General features: G+C 39.3%; 1 protein-coding gene across 1 annotated transcript in view; it reads left to right on the top strand.

Moving 5' to 3' along the window:
• MAP7 (microtubule associated protein 7) overlaps window positions 1–16123 on the top strand; it is a 107680-nt gene extending 91557 nt beyond the window's left edge. The window contains exons 12-18 of the mRNA XM_072857923.1: window positions 1428–1623; window positions 3143–3244; window positions 3534–3584; window positions 3680–3737; window positions 6219–6357; window positions 13477–13703; window positions 14379–16123. Coding sequence (XP_072714024.1) covers window positions 1428–1623; window positions 3143–3244; window positions 3534–3584; window positions 3680–3737; window positions 6219–6357; window positions 13477–13703; window positions 14379–14389 — 784 coding nt within the window. The 3' untranslated portion in view covers window positions 14390–16123. The remainder of the gene's footprint in view (window positions 1–1427; window positions 1624–3142; window positions 3245–3533; window positions 3585–3679; window positions 3738–6218; window positions 6358–13476; window positions 13704–14378) is intronic.
• Window positions 16124–17733: the final 1610 nt, after the last annotated feature.

Below are 17733 nucleotides of genomic sequence, written 5' to 3'. Positions count from 1 at the left end.
TAACAAAGCTATACTTGTTTATTCCAGCTAGGGAACTCTGCACAGCTGTTTTCAACTTTGTGATTGTCCCAGTGTCTCTTACTTTGAATTGTAAGATCCCTACAAGGGGTGTTGTTTAGGTGTCCAACACCTGTGACTTAAAGCTCTTTGTTTTCTCATTTAAAATCAAGACCCCCAACAGTTTTGGAGGGTAATTGATGTAGCGTCTCATTTTCTACTAGAAAATGAGTAGCCCATCTGGCTACTTACAACTGTGGCTATAACACAAGTTGAGTGCCTTTTTAGAGATGCCATGCCTAAAAAGTGCCTTTTTAGGGATGCCATGCCTCTGGAATTTGTTGGAGTTCTTTAACAACATTGCTGAACATGGGAACAAGGCAGAGGCAGCTAAAATAGCCTGGCTTTCCAAATGGCTCACAACGTGGTCACTCTCAAAAAGGTCTTTAAAGAAAATAAGCTGCTGTGGCATAAGAGTAATATGGTGAATAAATACTAAGACTGAAAGATCAAAAACAAAAGGTAAAGAATAATCAGCTTTCACAATGAAAGGAGTTTTCAGTCTTTGTTCAGTCCCTTCATAAATGAACTTCAAAGGAGTTGTGGCCAGTGAGATAATGCTGGTCTTCAGTGAGATAAAGCAGTTGAAGAGTTTCAGACGTATCTTATATTGCTGAGATACAAAATGGAAGCTGAATTACAGTACTGCTAAGCATAAAGGAATGCGTATAAGGAAAGAATCCTAACTTAACTCATGTGGTGGTGCTCTCTGGGCTAATTATTTCTGAGGGAAGAGATCTTGTTTGGAGTTGAGTATATGAAAGTATCGGGTGAGTCATGGTCAACAAAATAAATGAACTGTTACGAGTTAGTGGACCTAAATAATTTGGGTAACATCAAAAGTGAAGGGGAAAAGTTATTCACTCCCATAATACAAGGATGGGGGGGCATTAAGTGAGGTTAGGAGATAACGTTCAAAAATCAGCAGAATTAGATACTTTTTTAAAATTCAGGAGTTATTGCCGCAAGACAAGGTGGGTGCTGAAAATGTATACTATTTCAAAATATGATCAAATGAAATTATAGAAAGAAGGGTTTTGCAAGATGCACTAAAGTCAGTGATACTGTTTCTGATTCAGAAAGTACCCAAGTCATAGATCAGTGGAAGCCAGGCATATGCTGAAGAAGTATTGGTATTGCCTTGCAAAGTTCTTACGTTCCATAGGGCTTCACCTTTGGCCCCTGCTGGAAGCAGAATAGACAACTTGGCTTGAGCCAGTTCAGGTGTTCTGATGCTATTATGAATGAGAGAGCAGTGTAACCTTTATCCAGCTGTTCTGCAGTGCTGGTGTCTTGGTCAGGAATCCGGTGGTTGGGGTTTTTCCCTCCTTTTTTTACTTACCTTTGTTATGCTTGTTTCACGATTGCAGGCAAAAGAAGGAGGAGCTGTCACAGAGGATAGCTGAGGAAAGATCTCGCCGAGAAGAGGAGGAAGCTCGCAGACAGGAAGCGGAAAAAAAAAGAAAGAATGCAGAGGAGGAGCAGGAAAAGGAGGAACGGCTGCGCCGACAGGCAGAAGAGAGAGAACAGAAGGAGAAAGAAGAGATGGAGCGCATTCAGAAACAAGTACGCTTCCATCCTGGAACTTCTGTGCCAATCTAGCTGGTAGCGAAGTGGATGAAGCAGCGCCTCTTACGCAGCACCTAGATTAGAGGGATACCTAAAATTTAAGTGCTATATATAAAGTGAATGGGGTTGTGGCAGAGTTCATTCCATAGAGTGGTTCAAAGAGTAAAGATATTTCTTCTTGACAAAAATATGTGGTAGGGAGTTGAGTTTTGGTTTGGTTTTTTCTCCTGTAGAATTTATTTAGAACAAATCCTGATAAATTGTGATGAAAAAAAATCAAGAGTTGTATTGGGGGATTTTAATGAATGGTGTTACACCAGAGAACTCTTTGTCCCCACAGTTCTAGAAAGTCTGGATGCCAAGATAACTAACTATTCAGAGTGTTGGAGACGCAGCACTGCTGAGTTCTAATCTTATGCCCAATATTGTTTTTGTGTGAGGCTAGTGGGAAGGGGTAGGTTTTGATTGCTTTAATCAAGCCAAGGAGAACTTTTACCTGGTGCAGTCCTCCTGAAATCAGAGCAGCTACTCAAAAGACATAAGAGTAAATAAATTAAACCACAATTTTTCAAGTACTGTCATTTTTGATGGGCATAATGTTGCTTTACCGGCTTCAGGAGAGGCTGTGGTAAGCATTTTGGATAGGATTCTTCTCTTCTTGTGCATGCCCTTACTTTGTGCGTGCACTTTCTCACCCCCAAAACTCAGCATTTCAGTCTGCCTCATGGACATTAGTTTTTTCTTCTGGTATATAATTAAATGTATGCTTCTGAAAATAAATGTTTAAAGGATTGTGTTAGCGAATATAGCTTAGAGACTGCAGTTTTCTTTTTCAGAAGATGTATGCTGCTTTTTTTTTTTAAATGCTAAACTGAGGCACATCTCTAGTTTAGCACTCGGAGATAACACGTGGCCAAGGCTTTTTGGATGTTACAGCCTTAACGAATGAACTGTTGTAGTAGTTCCATCATACCACACTGTCACTGTCAGGGAGCAAGGCCTCTCTACAGTATATTCCAGACAAGTTTTAAATTTAATCAAAAAAGCAGGAATGGAAAGCTTGTGCAAATGTACCTGTGGCTGTTTGTCCTTGGCCTCATTAAGTGATGACTCTGGCCAAATAAAACATTCTGCTGCTTTTGTTTGAATCTCAAAAGCATCCACCACTCAAAACATTAATCTCTTGAATACTTTCCTGGCTTCTGTTTTAATGCTGAAGGTTAGGAAATGTATTCCTCATTTGTTATCTGGTGTGCTTTCATGCACATGCCCCAGAAAAGGCACAGAACCAAATATGGTGTCCATTGTTTAGTTACGCATCTCTTAATGCTATGTAAAACATGGAGATTAATCAAGAAATGTGCAATTTAGTCTGAAAAGATTGCTGGTGACTTGTAAACCCCAGAAGTGTCTTTTCAGGGTGTTGTAGATATGCATAGTTAAGCAGATATCAGTGTAAATCTTTCCTTAAATAGTGAGTTATTCCTTACCGCTTTTTCTTTTACCATCAACTCAGAAAGAAGAGGAAGCTCGCCAGCGGGAAGAGGCAGAGCGGATTCGATTAGAACGTGAAAAGCATTTCCAAAGAGAAGAGCAAGAGCGCTTGGAAAGGAAGAAGGTAACTCAGTACATGCAGAGAAACTGTAATTCATTTTGCCTTAGCAGTTTGCTTCCACCTCAGCTGTAGAAAGTTACCCATGATATAAATGTACCCTCATAACAGCTGCAGTCCTCATCTGCATAGCCTGATGTGAAAGTGAAGGGAATATTGCCAACAGTAATAAATAATTCATCTTTTTGCAATAAACAGATGCAACTGATAAATGACAAGCAGTTGTGGTTTGGGGGAGAGATTTTTTAAATTAATGCTGGCAAACATTATTTTACCCCTTTACATTTCATTGTAGAGGCTTGAGGAGATCATGAAGAGAACTAGGCGTGTAGAAGCTGTAGATAAGGTCAGTGCTGCTACTTAACATGTGTAAATAACTACTGGGCATGTTTCACTACTTTAGTGCTATTTTTAATTTACAAAACTGTGCTTCCTTTGTAGAAACCCAATGACCAGCAAAATGGACATATATCAAAGGCAAATATTACTGGAGAAGCAGGTATTGTGTTTAACTGTGCCCTGAGCACAACTGGTGAACAAATACCTACCAAGCACAATGATTTGAGATACAGTTCTGAAACTTAGCACACTAATTGCAGTAAAGAAAACCATGAGAGGAGTATAACTGAAGTCTTAGCAAACTTTATTTATTTAGCCTTTCCAAATAGGTAGTTAGCCATTACTAAATGAGTCAGCTGTTTTAGCAACTTTGTCACATTGGTGTTTAACAAGAGGGAGTTGCTTACCAAGTTTAAGTGTTTATAAAGTGAAAAGAAACAAATTCTTTTCTGATTCTGATCACAAAAGAAACCAATTCTGTAATTTCTTTTACATAGTATTACAGATGTGGTTGTTGCAGACTTACTCCATTTTCTTAAAGGGTTATTTCATCTCGGTCATCAAAACAAACTGTTCATTATCCAAACATCTCCCTGTGATTTCTCTCTTCCACACCTGCTGCCTTATTCACTTGGTCTTAATTTCTATTTCTTTCAAAATTCAGCTCCTACAAAAGTTTTGAGTCTCCCTGTCACACCCACACTTTCAGTCTTCCCTTCTATTCTGTTCCCTCTATCTCCCCCCACCCCCCTACCCCCCGGTCATTTTAGGTAGTTTTATACAAGATTTAATACTTACAATGAAAGAAGCAAAATAAAATTTAGCTCATATTCAACAATCACCAGGTATGAATTAGCAGTATTTAAAGATACTAAAGTCAAGCTATCAAAGGGCTTATCGTATTGTAGCATAACACATTAAATAACATTAATCTTTATTTCTCTTTTGTGTTTGAGTTGAGTAACACGATGGACAAATAACAGCACTGGCTGCGTGTACTGCTTTTTTATGTTTAAAGTGAATGCTATAATTAGCACTGACAGGAAACCTTTTGACACAGATTTCATTGTGTGTGTTTGGAAGTTATTTGTTTACATATTATCTTGGGGGGAGGGGGAGGGAGATTGGGAACTGCTAATACAGAATGCATCTGGGATGCCATTTTTTCTGCAGGCACTGTTGAAGGTGCTATAAAACACTTCTTGAAACTATAAATGGCTCTATAACCTGTGGCTAGTGCTTTCCTGCGTGAGGTAGAAGACAAATAGTCAGTTTCCTAAGGCATACGAGAATTTGGATGTCCATTTCCCCAGGCCCAAGGGAAGGCTGGAGTCCTTGAGTGACTGGATAGAGAGAAAACTGCCCTCACCTTCCGGGCTGCTCTACTGTTCAGCTTTGCTTTATCTAGATAGGCTGTTGAGTTAAAGGTATGAATGAATGGACATATTTCAGCTAACTCTAACTTTACATATTATGCTCTAACAGACTTAGGACTTTACACAAATGGTGATTTTTCTTTTTGTTTTTTTCTGTCTTACTGTTTGGCAAAATATGAGGAGACCTTTGTGGGAAAGGCCAAATCACACAATGAAACAAAATCCATCACCTTTTTGTCACTTGTTTGGCCTCTGCTTCAAAATAGGAGATAACTCTGCCTTTCCAAAGCAGAACTTTCTTCTGCTTTTCTCTTTTAAATGTTAAAGCCAATGTATTTTCCTCTTGTTCCACTTGTAGAAGCACCGAAACCTGTATTGCTAATATCTTTCGTAAAGTAAAAACTTGCTAAATATCAGACTAAGACATACGGTCTAAAAGGCTTCAGCCCAAGCATTTGGAGTATAGCAAAACAAGAACAGCTGAAGGAGGCTCTCCTCAGATGAGGTTTTGGGTAACAGAGATAAATGTGTCCAAGCCTATAAATACTAAATTGTCCTTGTGATTATCATAATAGATGCTAGTATGGATGGGGTGCAGTTGCTTCCTTTTACTGAGCTGTATGTGAATCAGTGTGACTGTAGATACAATGCAGAAGGCTGTCGTTGTACTTGAAAAGAACATCCTGAGGCAGGCCAGTAACATCTATCATACAGTCTTTGGATGAGGCACAAGGATACTCTAATTTTATGTTGCGCTCTACAGCACTTCGTAATAGTGATTTGGTAGTTGTTGAAAGAAGTATCCTTCCTGTGGAGATTTTTTTCCTCTTGATTTCCTTTTGGGTTACAGTGAGTGATCAACATGGGAACCCGGAAATAGCAGTGTATGGAATTGATGATGTCCCAGTGTTCTCCTATTCCATTCTCTATTGCTGCTTGAAAAGTGCCAGCATAGTATTCTGTCAGATATCAGCCTATTTTGACCACAGGCTTACATGTTGGAATTGTGTATATCATTGTAAAATGTTTATTCATGTCTGTAAAGCTATAGCTTTGAAATCTGTGGCATTTACTTTGGACCTGAAACAGGGCTTGTGTGCCCAAAAACTGGACAAAGGAGGCGGTGTGGAGGAGGGAGGGGTGTGGGAACTCTTTTAAAACTGTAGCTTGCCTTGACTGAGCTGTCTTTTGTAGGAAATGTTTTATCCTAATGTGCAGGTAGGTAATGTTGCTTGGTTTTATGAAAACCTGTTTCCTCTCTCTAGTCATAACCAGTCCTGCATCACCCTTGGAACCTGCAGGAGGACCTCAGCTTCAGCATGCAATGCAATCTCCGCACAACGGGAAACCCGTCACCTGCACGCGTGTGATTGTTTCACATCAACCCCCCGTAAATATGGACAGGTAAGAACATTGCTAAGTATTGGAGGGTGTTTAGAGGATGTCAGTTGCTAGACAAATTATTTTCAGATCCATGTATTCACTAACTAACTATAGTATAGAACAGCAAGAGACAGCTGTTCAATCTGCCTCGTTTCCTGTTCATCTTTTCTTGTGTTCAGAAAATAACTTTATCTTCTTTCACTTAGCAGTAACCCATTTTTGCCAACTGATAGCAAAGAATTTTATAAAAATATACATCGTTCTTTGCAGTGTTTGGAACAATGTGTTGTTTGCCAGCAATTATTACATAAATTGAAACTTAATGGAAAGTTTTCTGTTCCTTTCCATAAATTAAGCTTCATAGAAACCACTCTGCATTTGCCGTGTTAGTTTTCTTGGTTGGAATAATGAACAGTGTGCTTTCAGCCTTAGAGGTTCTGATTTCCGAACTGCTTGAAGTATTAGCAAGTTTTGCTTACTAAGCAAAGGTCCCTCGTGAGATACAGAACTACTCATTTTGGCTTTGCATTTAAAAAAAAAACCCTTAGTCCTCTATAAGGAGAATTTGGGGAGGCAGATATTTAACATTGGGAGCTCTCTGTAGCCACGAAGCAAGTCACTCAGAGTTTGAGAAATTGTTGAAATGCTTGAAACCTTGGTGTTGAACCGAGTGAGACCTGTTACATAAGCATGAGCTGTCAGTTATTTCAATTTTAGTAATGCAGAAAGCCAAATAATCCCTTAGTCCTTTCATGTTTTATGCAGGTAGTGCCAGAATATGCATGGAAAAACTTGAATGTGGGAAGCCATCACGCAGCCTGTAATGAGTGGTATGCTTCAGGGTGTGATTGGCACTAATTGAAGGAGGAATTTGCCCTCTCTCAGTCCCTCCATATGCCTGGGGGATCTTAGCCTGCTGTCATGCTGACAAGGATGCTCCTGCTGAGAGAAGTTCTGTCAGGGACACTGAGCACTGAGCTGCATTGGATGAGCTGCACAGAGCTGCCTCATAATTGTCTTGGGCAGCTATTAAATGTTAATCACTCCCAGCCTTATATGCACCTTGGTGTTTGTAATATAAAATGTGCCACGCTAATGAGTGCTGTCATGTAGTGTTGTAATCTGTGTGGAAGGAACCTCAGAATGGCCAAAGTGAAGAATGAATAAATTAGATTGAAGAACATCTACAAAAGTAGGAAGTGTGTCTAAGGCTGTGGAAGGGGCAACTGCTATGCCAGGTTAGGGTGCGGAGGGATTCTACTTTAGTGGTACATCCACACTGACTGGGAAGGCAAAGGCTGAAGCGCTTGGTAGCATCCTGGTGTAAGCTTAGCCCAGGTAGCCTGAAAAACTGTTGTAAGGAATATATAGCAGCATAGATTTTATCACATGGTGAAAGCCATAGGTGCCAACACCACTGCTACTGCATCTCATGTGCTGCGGTTGTCTGGCACTTAGATATACCGATACTGTAGCTTAGCACCAACAGGCAGAGATGGTCTCTTGTGTGAGCACCTCACTCCAGTCCCAAGGAAGGCTTGGCTTTTGTCTGGAAAAGGCGTGAGCACGTTTTAAGGGCAAGATAGCTCAGATTTCTGACCAGAGCTTAAAAAGGCTTTGCCTGGGGGACTTGTGGCATGTGCTTGTATGGGCAAGTGGAGGGAGTGAAGGAGAGGAGTCTTCTTAAGGCCTAGAGCAACACTTCTCGTCCTACAGTGGGGAAGTTTCACTGGGTCTAGGACAGAGAATTGTAAGTGTTGGTGGGTCTGTTTCGTACAGCACTGGGGTCTAGCCTGAATGCGTGTCTTTGAACAGGACTGGTGGTTGGTGTTCAGTGACCAAACCCAGAATACCTGTATTTGGGGCCAGAATACCTGTAGTTGGGGTCACTCCCCAGACACTGCAGCTGCTCTGTCCCTTGCACCAGTAGTGTTGAAGGAGGGTGACTTGGAAAGCTACTAGAGGTTTGTGTGAAGATACGGAGTTCTACTCTGGGGTATAATAGGAAGTTACCTGACTGCTTACTGTGCTGAACCTTCATCCCTATTCCTCCCCATCACGTTATCCATCCTGTGTCAGCTCTGTGGCTGGGATTCAGTTGGAAATAGCATGCTTGCTTCTATGGTCATGAGTACAATGCAACTGAGAAAAATTAAAAGAATTCTGCTGGAGTGAAGGCAATTGATTGCAATACTTTGCCATTCTCTGTTGCTGCTTTTGATCAGCAATGCAGATCTTGTTGTACTGGAATTTCATTAGCTTTCCAAGACAATCAGTCTTCATAAACCCTAATGAAAATGCTGTGATCTGCTGCATTATTTACCATATATCTATTGTCAACAATTATTAGTTTTATTAATAAACATTTATTGCAGATGATAGATTGGCACAATCATCTATCCCACCTAATAGTTTGTCAAAATTTTTATTGGTATTCTTACTCCTGTGTTTTAAACAAATTAACATTAATCAATTTTCCTTAGGCTTAAAGCTTCTTTACTTTTGCATTGTGAAAAGAAAAAAACAGATACATTTGCTTGTGAATTGAGCTGTTTTACCATGTTAGCACTCAAGGTTTTCAAACAGATCTTATGTGAATTCTCGGTTCATAGGAACAATTTCTTTTTTCATAGTTGTCTGAGTTAAAATGACATGTCTGAACATGATTTTTGTGGTATGTAGTTTTAAGTGGTGTTGCATGGGTTCTGATTTTGCCACCTATGCTTGCTCTGAGTATCTTCTCCACAAGTAAGTTGGGTTAAACAATTTGATGCTCAAATGGTAATGAAGAATAGTGAATTGGGGGGGGGAGGGACGGGCAGGGGCAGGGAGTGACCTTATCTGACCTATAAGTCTGTGGTGAGAAGACTCACAACTGAACTTAAATGAAGACATTTCTCATCCAGGTGCAGTACAATGGAAAGGGCAACACTAAATATATTTTAAAATTGAAGGTACCATGGAAATTTTCCATTTAATAAAGTATCTAGAATTACCAAGAAAACTGGTAGTTCATGGATGGTACAATATTATTAATGGCATGTTAACTTCTGGGTAGATTCTGGGGTTGGGTTTTTTTTTTTTCCAACAAATGGAAAAATGAATTTAAAACAGTCGTTTGAAAATAAGATACAATGTTAAAGTATTTTCAAACTTTTTGTAAATTATAAAAGATTGTAACAAGATTTTTTCCGTATTCTAATTTTTTTCTTGCTTTAGTGGATAGTAGAATCCTGGAAGAAACTCAATGATAGGAGTATCACCAGTACAGCTGGATAACCAGTACAGCTGCCTAATCCATCTCCCACTTGCAGATTATTGCTTGTTCTCTGCTTTCTAATTCTTTACCCAACTTAGATCCTGTCTGCTACTTCTCAGAAAGTTATTTCAGTACAGTGGTTTATGTTGTACGATACTTATATATCGTACTTACAATATATAAGATATATACAATATCGTACTTACGATATAAGATACTTATGATACTTATTCTTATCCTGTAGTTCCTTTTTTTTTTTTTCCTGTGCTGCTTTCTATAAATGCCTGCAGTGGGCCTCAGTGAGAGCAGCTCACCTCATCTGTGTGTCTCTATCCCATATGAAGGGAGCTGGGTCTGGGTAGATTAGACAACCAGTTTCTAGAAATATACAGTTAGACAAGGTGACTGCCTTAATATCTTGACCCTGGAAAAGAATGTTACTGAGCTCAAATTCTGATGTAGTCTTTATCGCTCAGTCTGTAGGATAGCACACTTGAAATTTGCTTTAGCACCACCTTCCTTTCTTTAGGTCTCCAGCTCCTCATTGCTGGCTGATTTCAGTGCTGTTGTCTCAGTGGATTAAAAATAAACACTGCTTTATTTAAATCATCCAAAAGTCTGGGGTCCATTTTGCTGTTAATGTCAATCTGTGACATCTCTGCTAAAATCATGTCAATAAATGAGATGAGTGACATTGCCCTTCAGATCAGGAATAGCAGGTGCAGAAGTATTCGGCACATTCCAAAGGCCTGCAAATCAGGGGTTTTTGGTTTGTTGTTTGTTTGTTTCTTATTTGGTGTTGATTTCAGATGGCTGATCAGAAAGACAGACATACTAAATTCTGAAATTCTGGTCTTTTTTCTTATTTACTCTCTTCAAATTCTTGACTCTAGGTTATGTCTACAGAGAGCTTTGGCTCAAATTACCTACATCAGATGTAATTTTCAGTAGTTTTTAACTCTTTTGATGTTCTAGTTCCTTTAATTAAATTAGCTGCTCTTCTCTCAACTTCCTCAAGTCTATCTTGTTAATACTGATGTGTCCAGTTCAAAATGCGAAGCTGCACAAATACTTTTTTTTTTAGCTGCCATGAAGGTGTCTTGCAGATGCTTGCAAGACTGTTACGTTTGGAAATGCACTCTGAATAACTCAGGCAACTTTTTTTTTTAATGTAGGTGTCTTGCCAGAGGCACACTTACAGAATATGTTACAATGCCAAAATTATCCAGTTCTTGGAAACATGCCTGCAATATTGTACACCTGAAAAGGGTGTCTCCAGTGTTGTGCTGGACACTGAGACATCGCTAAGAATGTAACATAAGACAGTAAAAACAGCTGTAGCAGGTCAAAAATTCATCACTTTTCTGTGTTCTTTGCTTTAATGGCCTGTAGCGGTCACTTAGGGAGAGAGTGTAAAGGAAAACAAGGTAAGTACCAGGAGATCCTCTGGTCAATGAAGGGTTACAAAGCATTGTGGTCCAAATGCAACCATAGGCTCGAGTAGTCCCTGAGCTGCTAATTACCAGAAGCTGGAGGGTATACCAATCTCCTAGGAATTTGTATAATCTCCTTTTGAGCTCATGGCCTCGAAGATGTCCAGTGGAATTAATTCCACAGTTCTGTTTTTCCCTTTGTTTCTTCTAAACTTGCTCCCCTAGTAATCTGGTGGAGCAAATAACATAAAATATAGAAGATCTTATAGCATAAAATATATAAGATTCATAGTCATGGTTTCCTCTTCTGTACCGTCTTTGTCATTGTATAGACTCCCCTGTCCAAAAAGACATCCTTAAAGTCTGTGAATCCTGATCTAACTCTGTATGTAATACTGGCAGTGCAATGACAAATAAATATGAAGAACTATTTATCTATGAAGTCAGCTGATCAATCAGATAGAAACATAAATATCAGTTTGCAAAAGCAAGGCTCCTTCATTGTACCGATGCTTGTTGAAGTACTACGCTGTTTAATTTATATGAATGAGCAGTTGCTCTCTTCCCCCCTCTTTCTTACCCCATCCATCAAACTTGCCATGTTATCCTAGCTCTGGTAAGGTTATTGGTAGTAGATGGGGATGAAATAAGTAATAGGATACCTTGTAGTGAATAATAACCCAATAACTATACATTATAGAGCAGGTTTTATTAGTCCTAAAGCATTTCAGAGATTCTGCTCATCTTACAGATGTGGATCTCTGGCACAAAAGGGTGATGTGACTTGTGACCTTTCCCAGGCAGCCAGCAGGACTTCTCTGTCTGCTCTCAAACTCAGTGCAATGAAACATACTTTTCACTTTGAAATTCGCTCAGCACATCCACAGATGAAAAAAAGGGGAATGCCTTTCTGAAAAAGAACTGGTGATGGTTTGAAAAACTGGGAAAGGCTTCACACAAAAACCAGCATGTCATTCTCACAGGAAATCTGGGCTTTGGATAAAGTGTTGCTACTTTCAGAAGAGCAATAATTATTTTCTGTCTTTTGGGAGGTACTGTAGAACAATTCCATAATTGTTTGTGAAGAGTTGGACACCCAAAGAAGCCAGCAAATGAAAAAAAACGTGCTAATTACAAGCAGGTTTTTGGTTTGGTTTTTTGTGGTTTTGGTTTTTTGTCATTGTTGTTTGGGTGGGTTTTGTTTGTTTGGTTTTTTTAAGACTAGTAAATGTACTGTCAGGAGAAAATTAGCCTGTGAAACCAAGCCACCTGCTCAGAAATGGCCTGAGGAAATTGATAGCCTAGTTTAAATCTAGGAAAATTGTATCTGAGCCTTTGTGGCTGAAGCCTCTCCAAACAACAGGAACGGTTCTGATGTGGTCCAAATAGGGAATAGGTGCCCAAGATCATCAGGATCTAACTGTTGAAGGCCTCTAAGAAGCACCTGTGAAAGATCACATGATTTTTGAGTGTCAGTTGAGTACTTGCTTTTTCTCGAGGAGCTTATTTATGGTCCCATTACTGTCATCCTGTTCACTAAAGTAGCACCTTAGTTTCTCCCCTCTGGCAAGACAGCACATGCTGTCTGCAAAGACATCAGGATTTGACAATACGGGGCCTAAAAAGGGTTGGGAGCGGAGGGGCAAGACTGAGAGACATGATTATGTATCTTCTCAGGAGAGTATGTGTAACTGGAGAGTGTGTCTGTGCTTGTACCGCTCCTGACTGGGGGAGACGTGCAAGAGCTTGCTCATAAGGCATCTCTGTCAAGTGGGAGATAGAAAAAGAAAGTGCAGATCGACATAAGGGATGCTGGGAGGTGTTTCTTTTGGCTTGGGCATGATCAACAGGAGGGGTGCAGAGTCGGGTAGTGCCTTGGAAATAAGCCCTTAAAACTTGTAGGGGAGGAGGGACTGAAAGGACAACTGCATTGGTAAGGGAGTTTTTTGTCTGGTTGAGTGGCAGGCAGAAGAGGCAGGAGGTGATCCAAGGAATAACAAAAATGACTGTGATCTTATCTAAGGGCAATTACATTGATTTGCAGTAAGAGGAAGGGGATGGCAAAGGTTATGAGAGCTGAAAAAGATGTTAGAGGCTGTAAACTGCATTAGGTGGGTGGCTCAAGATAGCAGTGGTGGTGCTGCAGGGGTTTTCTTACTGCTTCCCATTTTAGTCACTTCTCAGAACTGCAGTGTCCATAAACCTCTCTCTAGTTCTGAGCATAGTGTAGCCGAATGTAACAAGTATCCTGTGTATTTGAGGGAAGGCGTATCTAGTACTTGGCTGCAAAACCAGTTTTTCTACTGTGATAGAAGCATAGTTTTGGTTTTACTAGCTAAAAGAATGCTCTGGATTAATGCAGACTTTTCCATTTGTAATACTGCTTTGAGGGACTAAATTCCTGTTCTAGATGAAGTCCATGAGGAAATAACTATGTTTCTCTTTCAGCAATCTCAATCCAGAGAAAAATGCAAAGGAAAATGGAATGTCTATGCAGAATGATAACTTTGAAGAGATCATAAACCTGCCTATTGGTTCTAAACCATCCCGGCTGGATGCTATGAACAATGATGGAAGCGATAGTCCTGAAATTCCTTTGAATCCAATTCTAGCCTTTGAAGAGAAGGGGACTCTTTTGCCTCAGGTAGATAATGTTCAAACACATCAAACAGCAGGTAGGTTTGCCTTGGTTCATTAACACTTGTAATGTATTTTAATTGACAAAGGACCTAGAGCTCTTAATTGATATAACCTGATTAAGCGTTTTTAAACCCCATGTTATGTGGGGAAAGGACGGCATCTCCTCTTTGTAAAGCTATGCGTGCCAAGTACATACAGATGCTGTGCAAATTATGGTGAGGCCTTATCTGTTGGGGGGGGGGGGGGTTCTCAGTTACACTGCACTTTCTGCCATTCAAAGCTGCTTGAAAACGTTTGCCCTGTGCTTTCAAACAGAAACAATAACAGTGACAACTGCTGTTCCTAGCTTATGATCAGCAATCATGTGCCAGTTCTGCAAGTGTAATATCTGATATGCACGTGTACAAGGGGAGCTGGTACCTACCTTCTGTGTAAAATTCTGGATGTACTTCCCTCATCAAGTTCTTGCTGACATTAATATTGAGGGGTGGTTTGCAGCACACTGCATTTTTCTGAATTACATCACAACTTTTAAAGGATGTTAGGTAAATACTAATTTAGCAAACTCAATTGGACTACCATTTTCTTTTTCTGTGGCTAGAAAATGTAAGGAAAATCATCTTACAATAAAATAATTGCATAAATGCATAGCATTTTGAAGTAAGCATTGTCACTCTTTGACCTGTCATTTTTGATACCTTCTGTTGTAGAAGTGATCTGATTGTTTCTTCTGAAGAACCAAAGGTGATATGAGCATCTCTGCAGTCAGTGGAGTTTCTTCCATGCTATGAAGGAGTGTTTTATTTTTTTCTCTCCAGTTTTTTAAAGATTTCTCGAATATCTTTTTTTGGAAGGACTTTAGTAAAACCAGCAGAAGAAATGATGGGAATAGACTTGGATCACCTTTGTAATAGCAGCTTTCATCACTAGAAAAATCATGCTTCACATGCATTACTTAATATGGCTTTTTCCAACAAGCTTTTTCTGTTAGTAAATGAATATTTCTGCATTCCTTAAGACACAAGACACTGGAATCTGAAAGCAATGGGCTGATTTGGGTGGTGGGACTGATTCTTTTTTTAAAAAGGTGGGTGTTGGTTTAAAAGGCATAATGTAAAATTGGCAAAATCTTTTACACTTTGTGGTTCTAATACTTGAAAATTAAATACCTCATTGCTCTACAAGTAGAGTTATGGGGTGTTTTATTTAAACCTGTTGGTTTAAATATTATTGCAGAGAACTCTAATTATGGGGGCGAAGTATAGGCTTCTGTATCAGGTTCTTGTAAATGTAATTCCTACAGGGACATTCTGTAAATTGAGACGTCACTATGATATTCTCGCATTTTCTCTAAAAACACAAAACAAGGCAGGTTTTAAAATGTGAACATTTGAAAGCGTTATTTTTTCATGGACAAGAGGAAAACCTATTGTTCTCCTAGATGATGTATTTATGAATTTTGTTCAGTACAGAAATAAATCATTTAATTGAATAAATTAGAAAAATGTGGTAAAATGACACTGCAAACTTGATTTTTTTTTAGTTACATCCATGTTCACAGTACTATAAAAGCTGTGTACGCATACGCACACACATGTACGTGCACACACACAAGGAAATACCTTGTTCTGAGTCCTGTAAATTGCTGCTGTTCCCAATAATGGAAGACTTTTCCTTTGCCTTATCAGACTATTGAAGACTGTGTGAAACCTGAAATATTTGATTTTTTGGATGAAGCAGGTTTGTTTGGGGATTTTTTTGGTTTTGCTCGTTTCAGAGCAAATGGAAAACGGTCATTGTTTGTGCTTTTTACGTAGTGTGTGATTTTTATAAAGCAGTACAGTTTGAGCGATAAGAGGAGCAATGCAGGTTGCTTTCTCCTTAGTTTGATTTCTGATTTCTACTGTCATTGTTCCATCCCTCGCTCTTGGTTGCTGTTGGGCAGAACTGTAAAATCTTGCACCTTTTTGTGCTTTGATAAACAATGCTGTTACAGGGAGAGCTCACTCTAGGTATTTGAGTTTGAAGCACCAACCAGGGCTTGATGCATTGCTCACTGAAGTCAGTGAGAAGATCCTTGGCTAGGGGAAGCGGAGGTTTATGGGGTTTCAGTTCATGCCACCAGAGAATGGACCATTAACATTGCTGCATTTGCCTTCAGTGAGCGCTGAGCTAGGCCTGTAGGAAGCTGTGCAGGAAGTCTGTGCTAGCAGAAGAAATCCTCTGAGACAAAAGCTGAAGAATTTTTGAAGAAATAACTTGCTGCTGCTGCCAAGTGTTCATCTTTTACAGGAAATGGGATAAAAGCAATGGAAATGCAATGAAAGAGACTTCATCTGCCAGAATATATATGGAAGGGAAAAAACAGCTATTCAGTCAGAATGCTTTCAATAGTAGCTTGTGACACAGTAAAATGAATTGGGTTTCTTTCTTGCTTTCTTTAGTTTTCCATGTACATAGCCACAATATTTTGAAGTGTCCAAAATATGTAGTTTTTCTTTAAACCTATATATAGCATGTAAGTACCAAATAAAACTTGTTTGAAATATTTATTTCTATTTATATTTTCATTTTCTTGCATAGTTGAAGCAGGAGTCAATCTGTGATGGAAAACTCTTTTTGCTACTCCTGGTCTGCTTAAAACTTTTCTTCAGGTTGCCTCTAACCTCTTTACTAGAAAATCAGTACAGAGTCACTTGAAGCTAGAAACAGAGCAAAGAGATAGCCAGTAAGATTTAGCTTCAATTTTAAGTCTGAGGATTCATTTAGGCTCAGGTTTAAATTATGTTGATCTTGATCTGTTTAGGCTTAGGTATAAATTACACTGATTTCGTTTTTGTGAGACTTCAGAACGCTTGCTTCACTGTTTGCAACACAGATGAAGAGCCTGCTCCATTTCTTGTGTGGGTTGTTTTTTTTTTTTTGAACAGGACTGCAGTAAAACAATTTTTAATTACATTCATTCCAGGTTTGCTTCAAATGAGAGAGAGAAAATTTCCCCCTTTTCAAGGGCCTGACATACAAACTAAAAGCTAGGGAATTGGGAGTAGAACTAGATGTATGAACCAAAAAACAAACCCTAAAAAAATGAAAAAGATGGAAATTTTAAGTCTTTGGTTAAGCCCCTTTCTTTAAATGCAGGGAAAAATAGTTTGTCTTCTGTGGAATGTTGCTCTTGACAATAAAATATGGTATCAAATGAAGGCCAGCTCCTTTGCCTGCTATTGCAACTGTTTTTGCGGTTTGTGCTGTCAGAGGCAACACTTAACTATTCAGTGAGGTAGAACTAGCAATTGTAGAAGTCACAGACAGCTATTCTGAAGGTACGGAGTAGTAATCTTTCACAGCAGCTAGACTGTGTGCTTTGGAAAGAGCTTGCTCACGTCTCAGCAGCACAACATAAATGCTTACAGGGATGGCATTCAGTGAGTTTAGCTCAGTACATCACAACTACTGGCTTATTCACCGTTAGCTTTGCTTGTTTCACGTCTCTCATCTCCTCATTCCTGATGAAAAAATGCTTCGTTATTTTCTTTCTTGCTAAGACCTTGAAATAATGTTTGCAATTAAATACCTAAGAATACAGATACAGGACAGATTCTAATGTCATTACTTAATATTGCACTGATTTTCTTTTTGGAAAATGATCTAAAATCACCCAAGGAGGTGGCCTGAAGTTTGGGATTTTCTGATTTTCTTCCTCGCTGTGTCATTCAGCTCTTTGTAGTCCTCTGTTTTAATAAGCCCAGCTGCCCATAGCTGAGCACATGGGTCTTTCACATGAGATTTCAAAAGAAAATTCCTGTCACATGTGACTATTGAAAATGCCATACTGCTGTATCTGAAGTCTCTGTCTGCCCTGTTCTTTAGCAGGTCTTTTTACTGCGCTGCAGAGAGGCTTTTCAGTGTGTTTTTTGTTGCCTTTTCTTAAAAAAAAACAAACAGTACTATTGGAGAGAGCTTGCTGTTATTAAAAGGAATCACTAACAGAAATGCCTCCCCCAGGCACCAAAACTAAGCTTAGAGATTTGAGCCACAGTAAAACGTAATGTTGAGCTCTTAGTT

This window comes from Ciconia boyciana, chromosome 3, assembly GCF_034638445.1.
Source record: "Ciconia boyciana chromosome 3, ASM3463844v1, whole genome shotgun sequence".
In the NCBI taxonomy this organism is placed as follows: domain Eukaryota; kingdom Metazoa; phylum Chordata; class Aves; order Ciconiiformes; family Ciconiidae; genus Ciconia; species Ciconia boyciana.
This window is presented reverse-complemented; position numbering and strand designations above follow the sequence as displayed.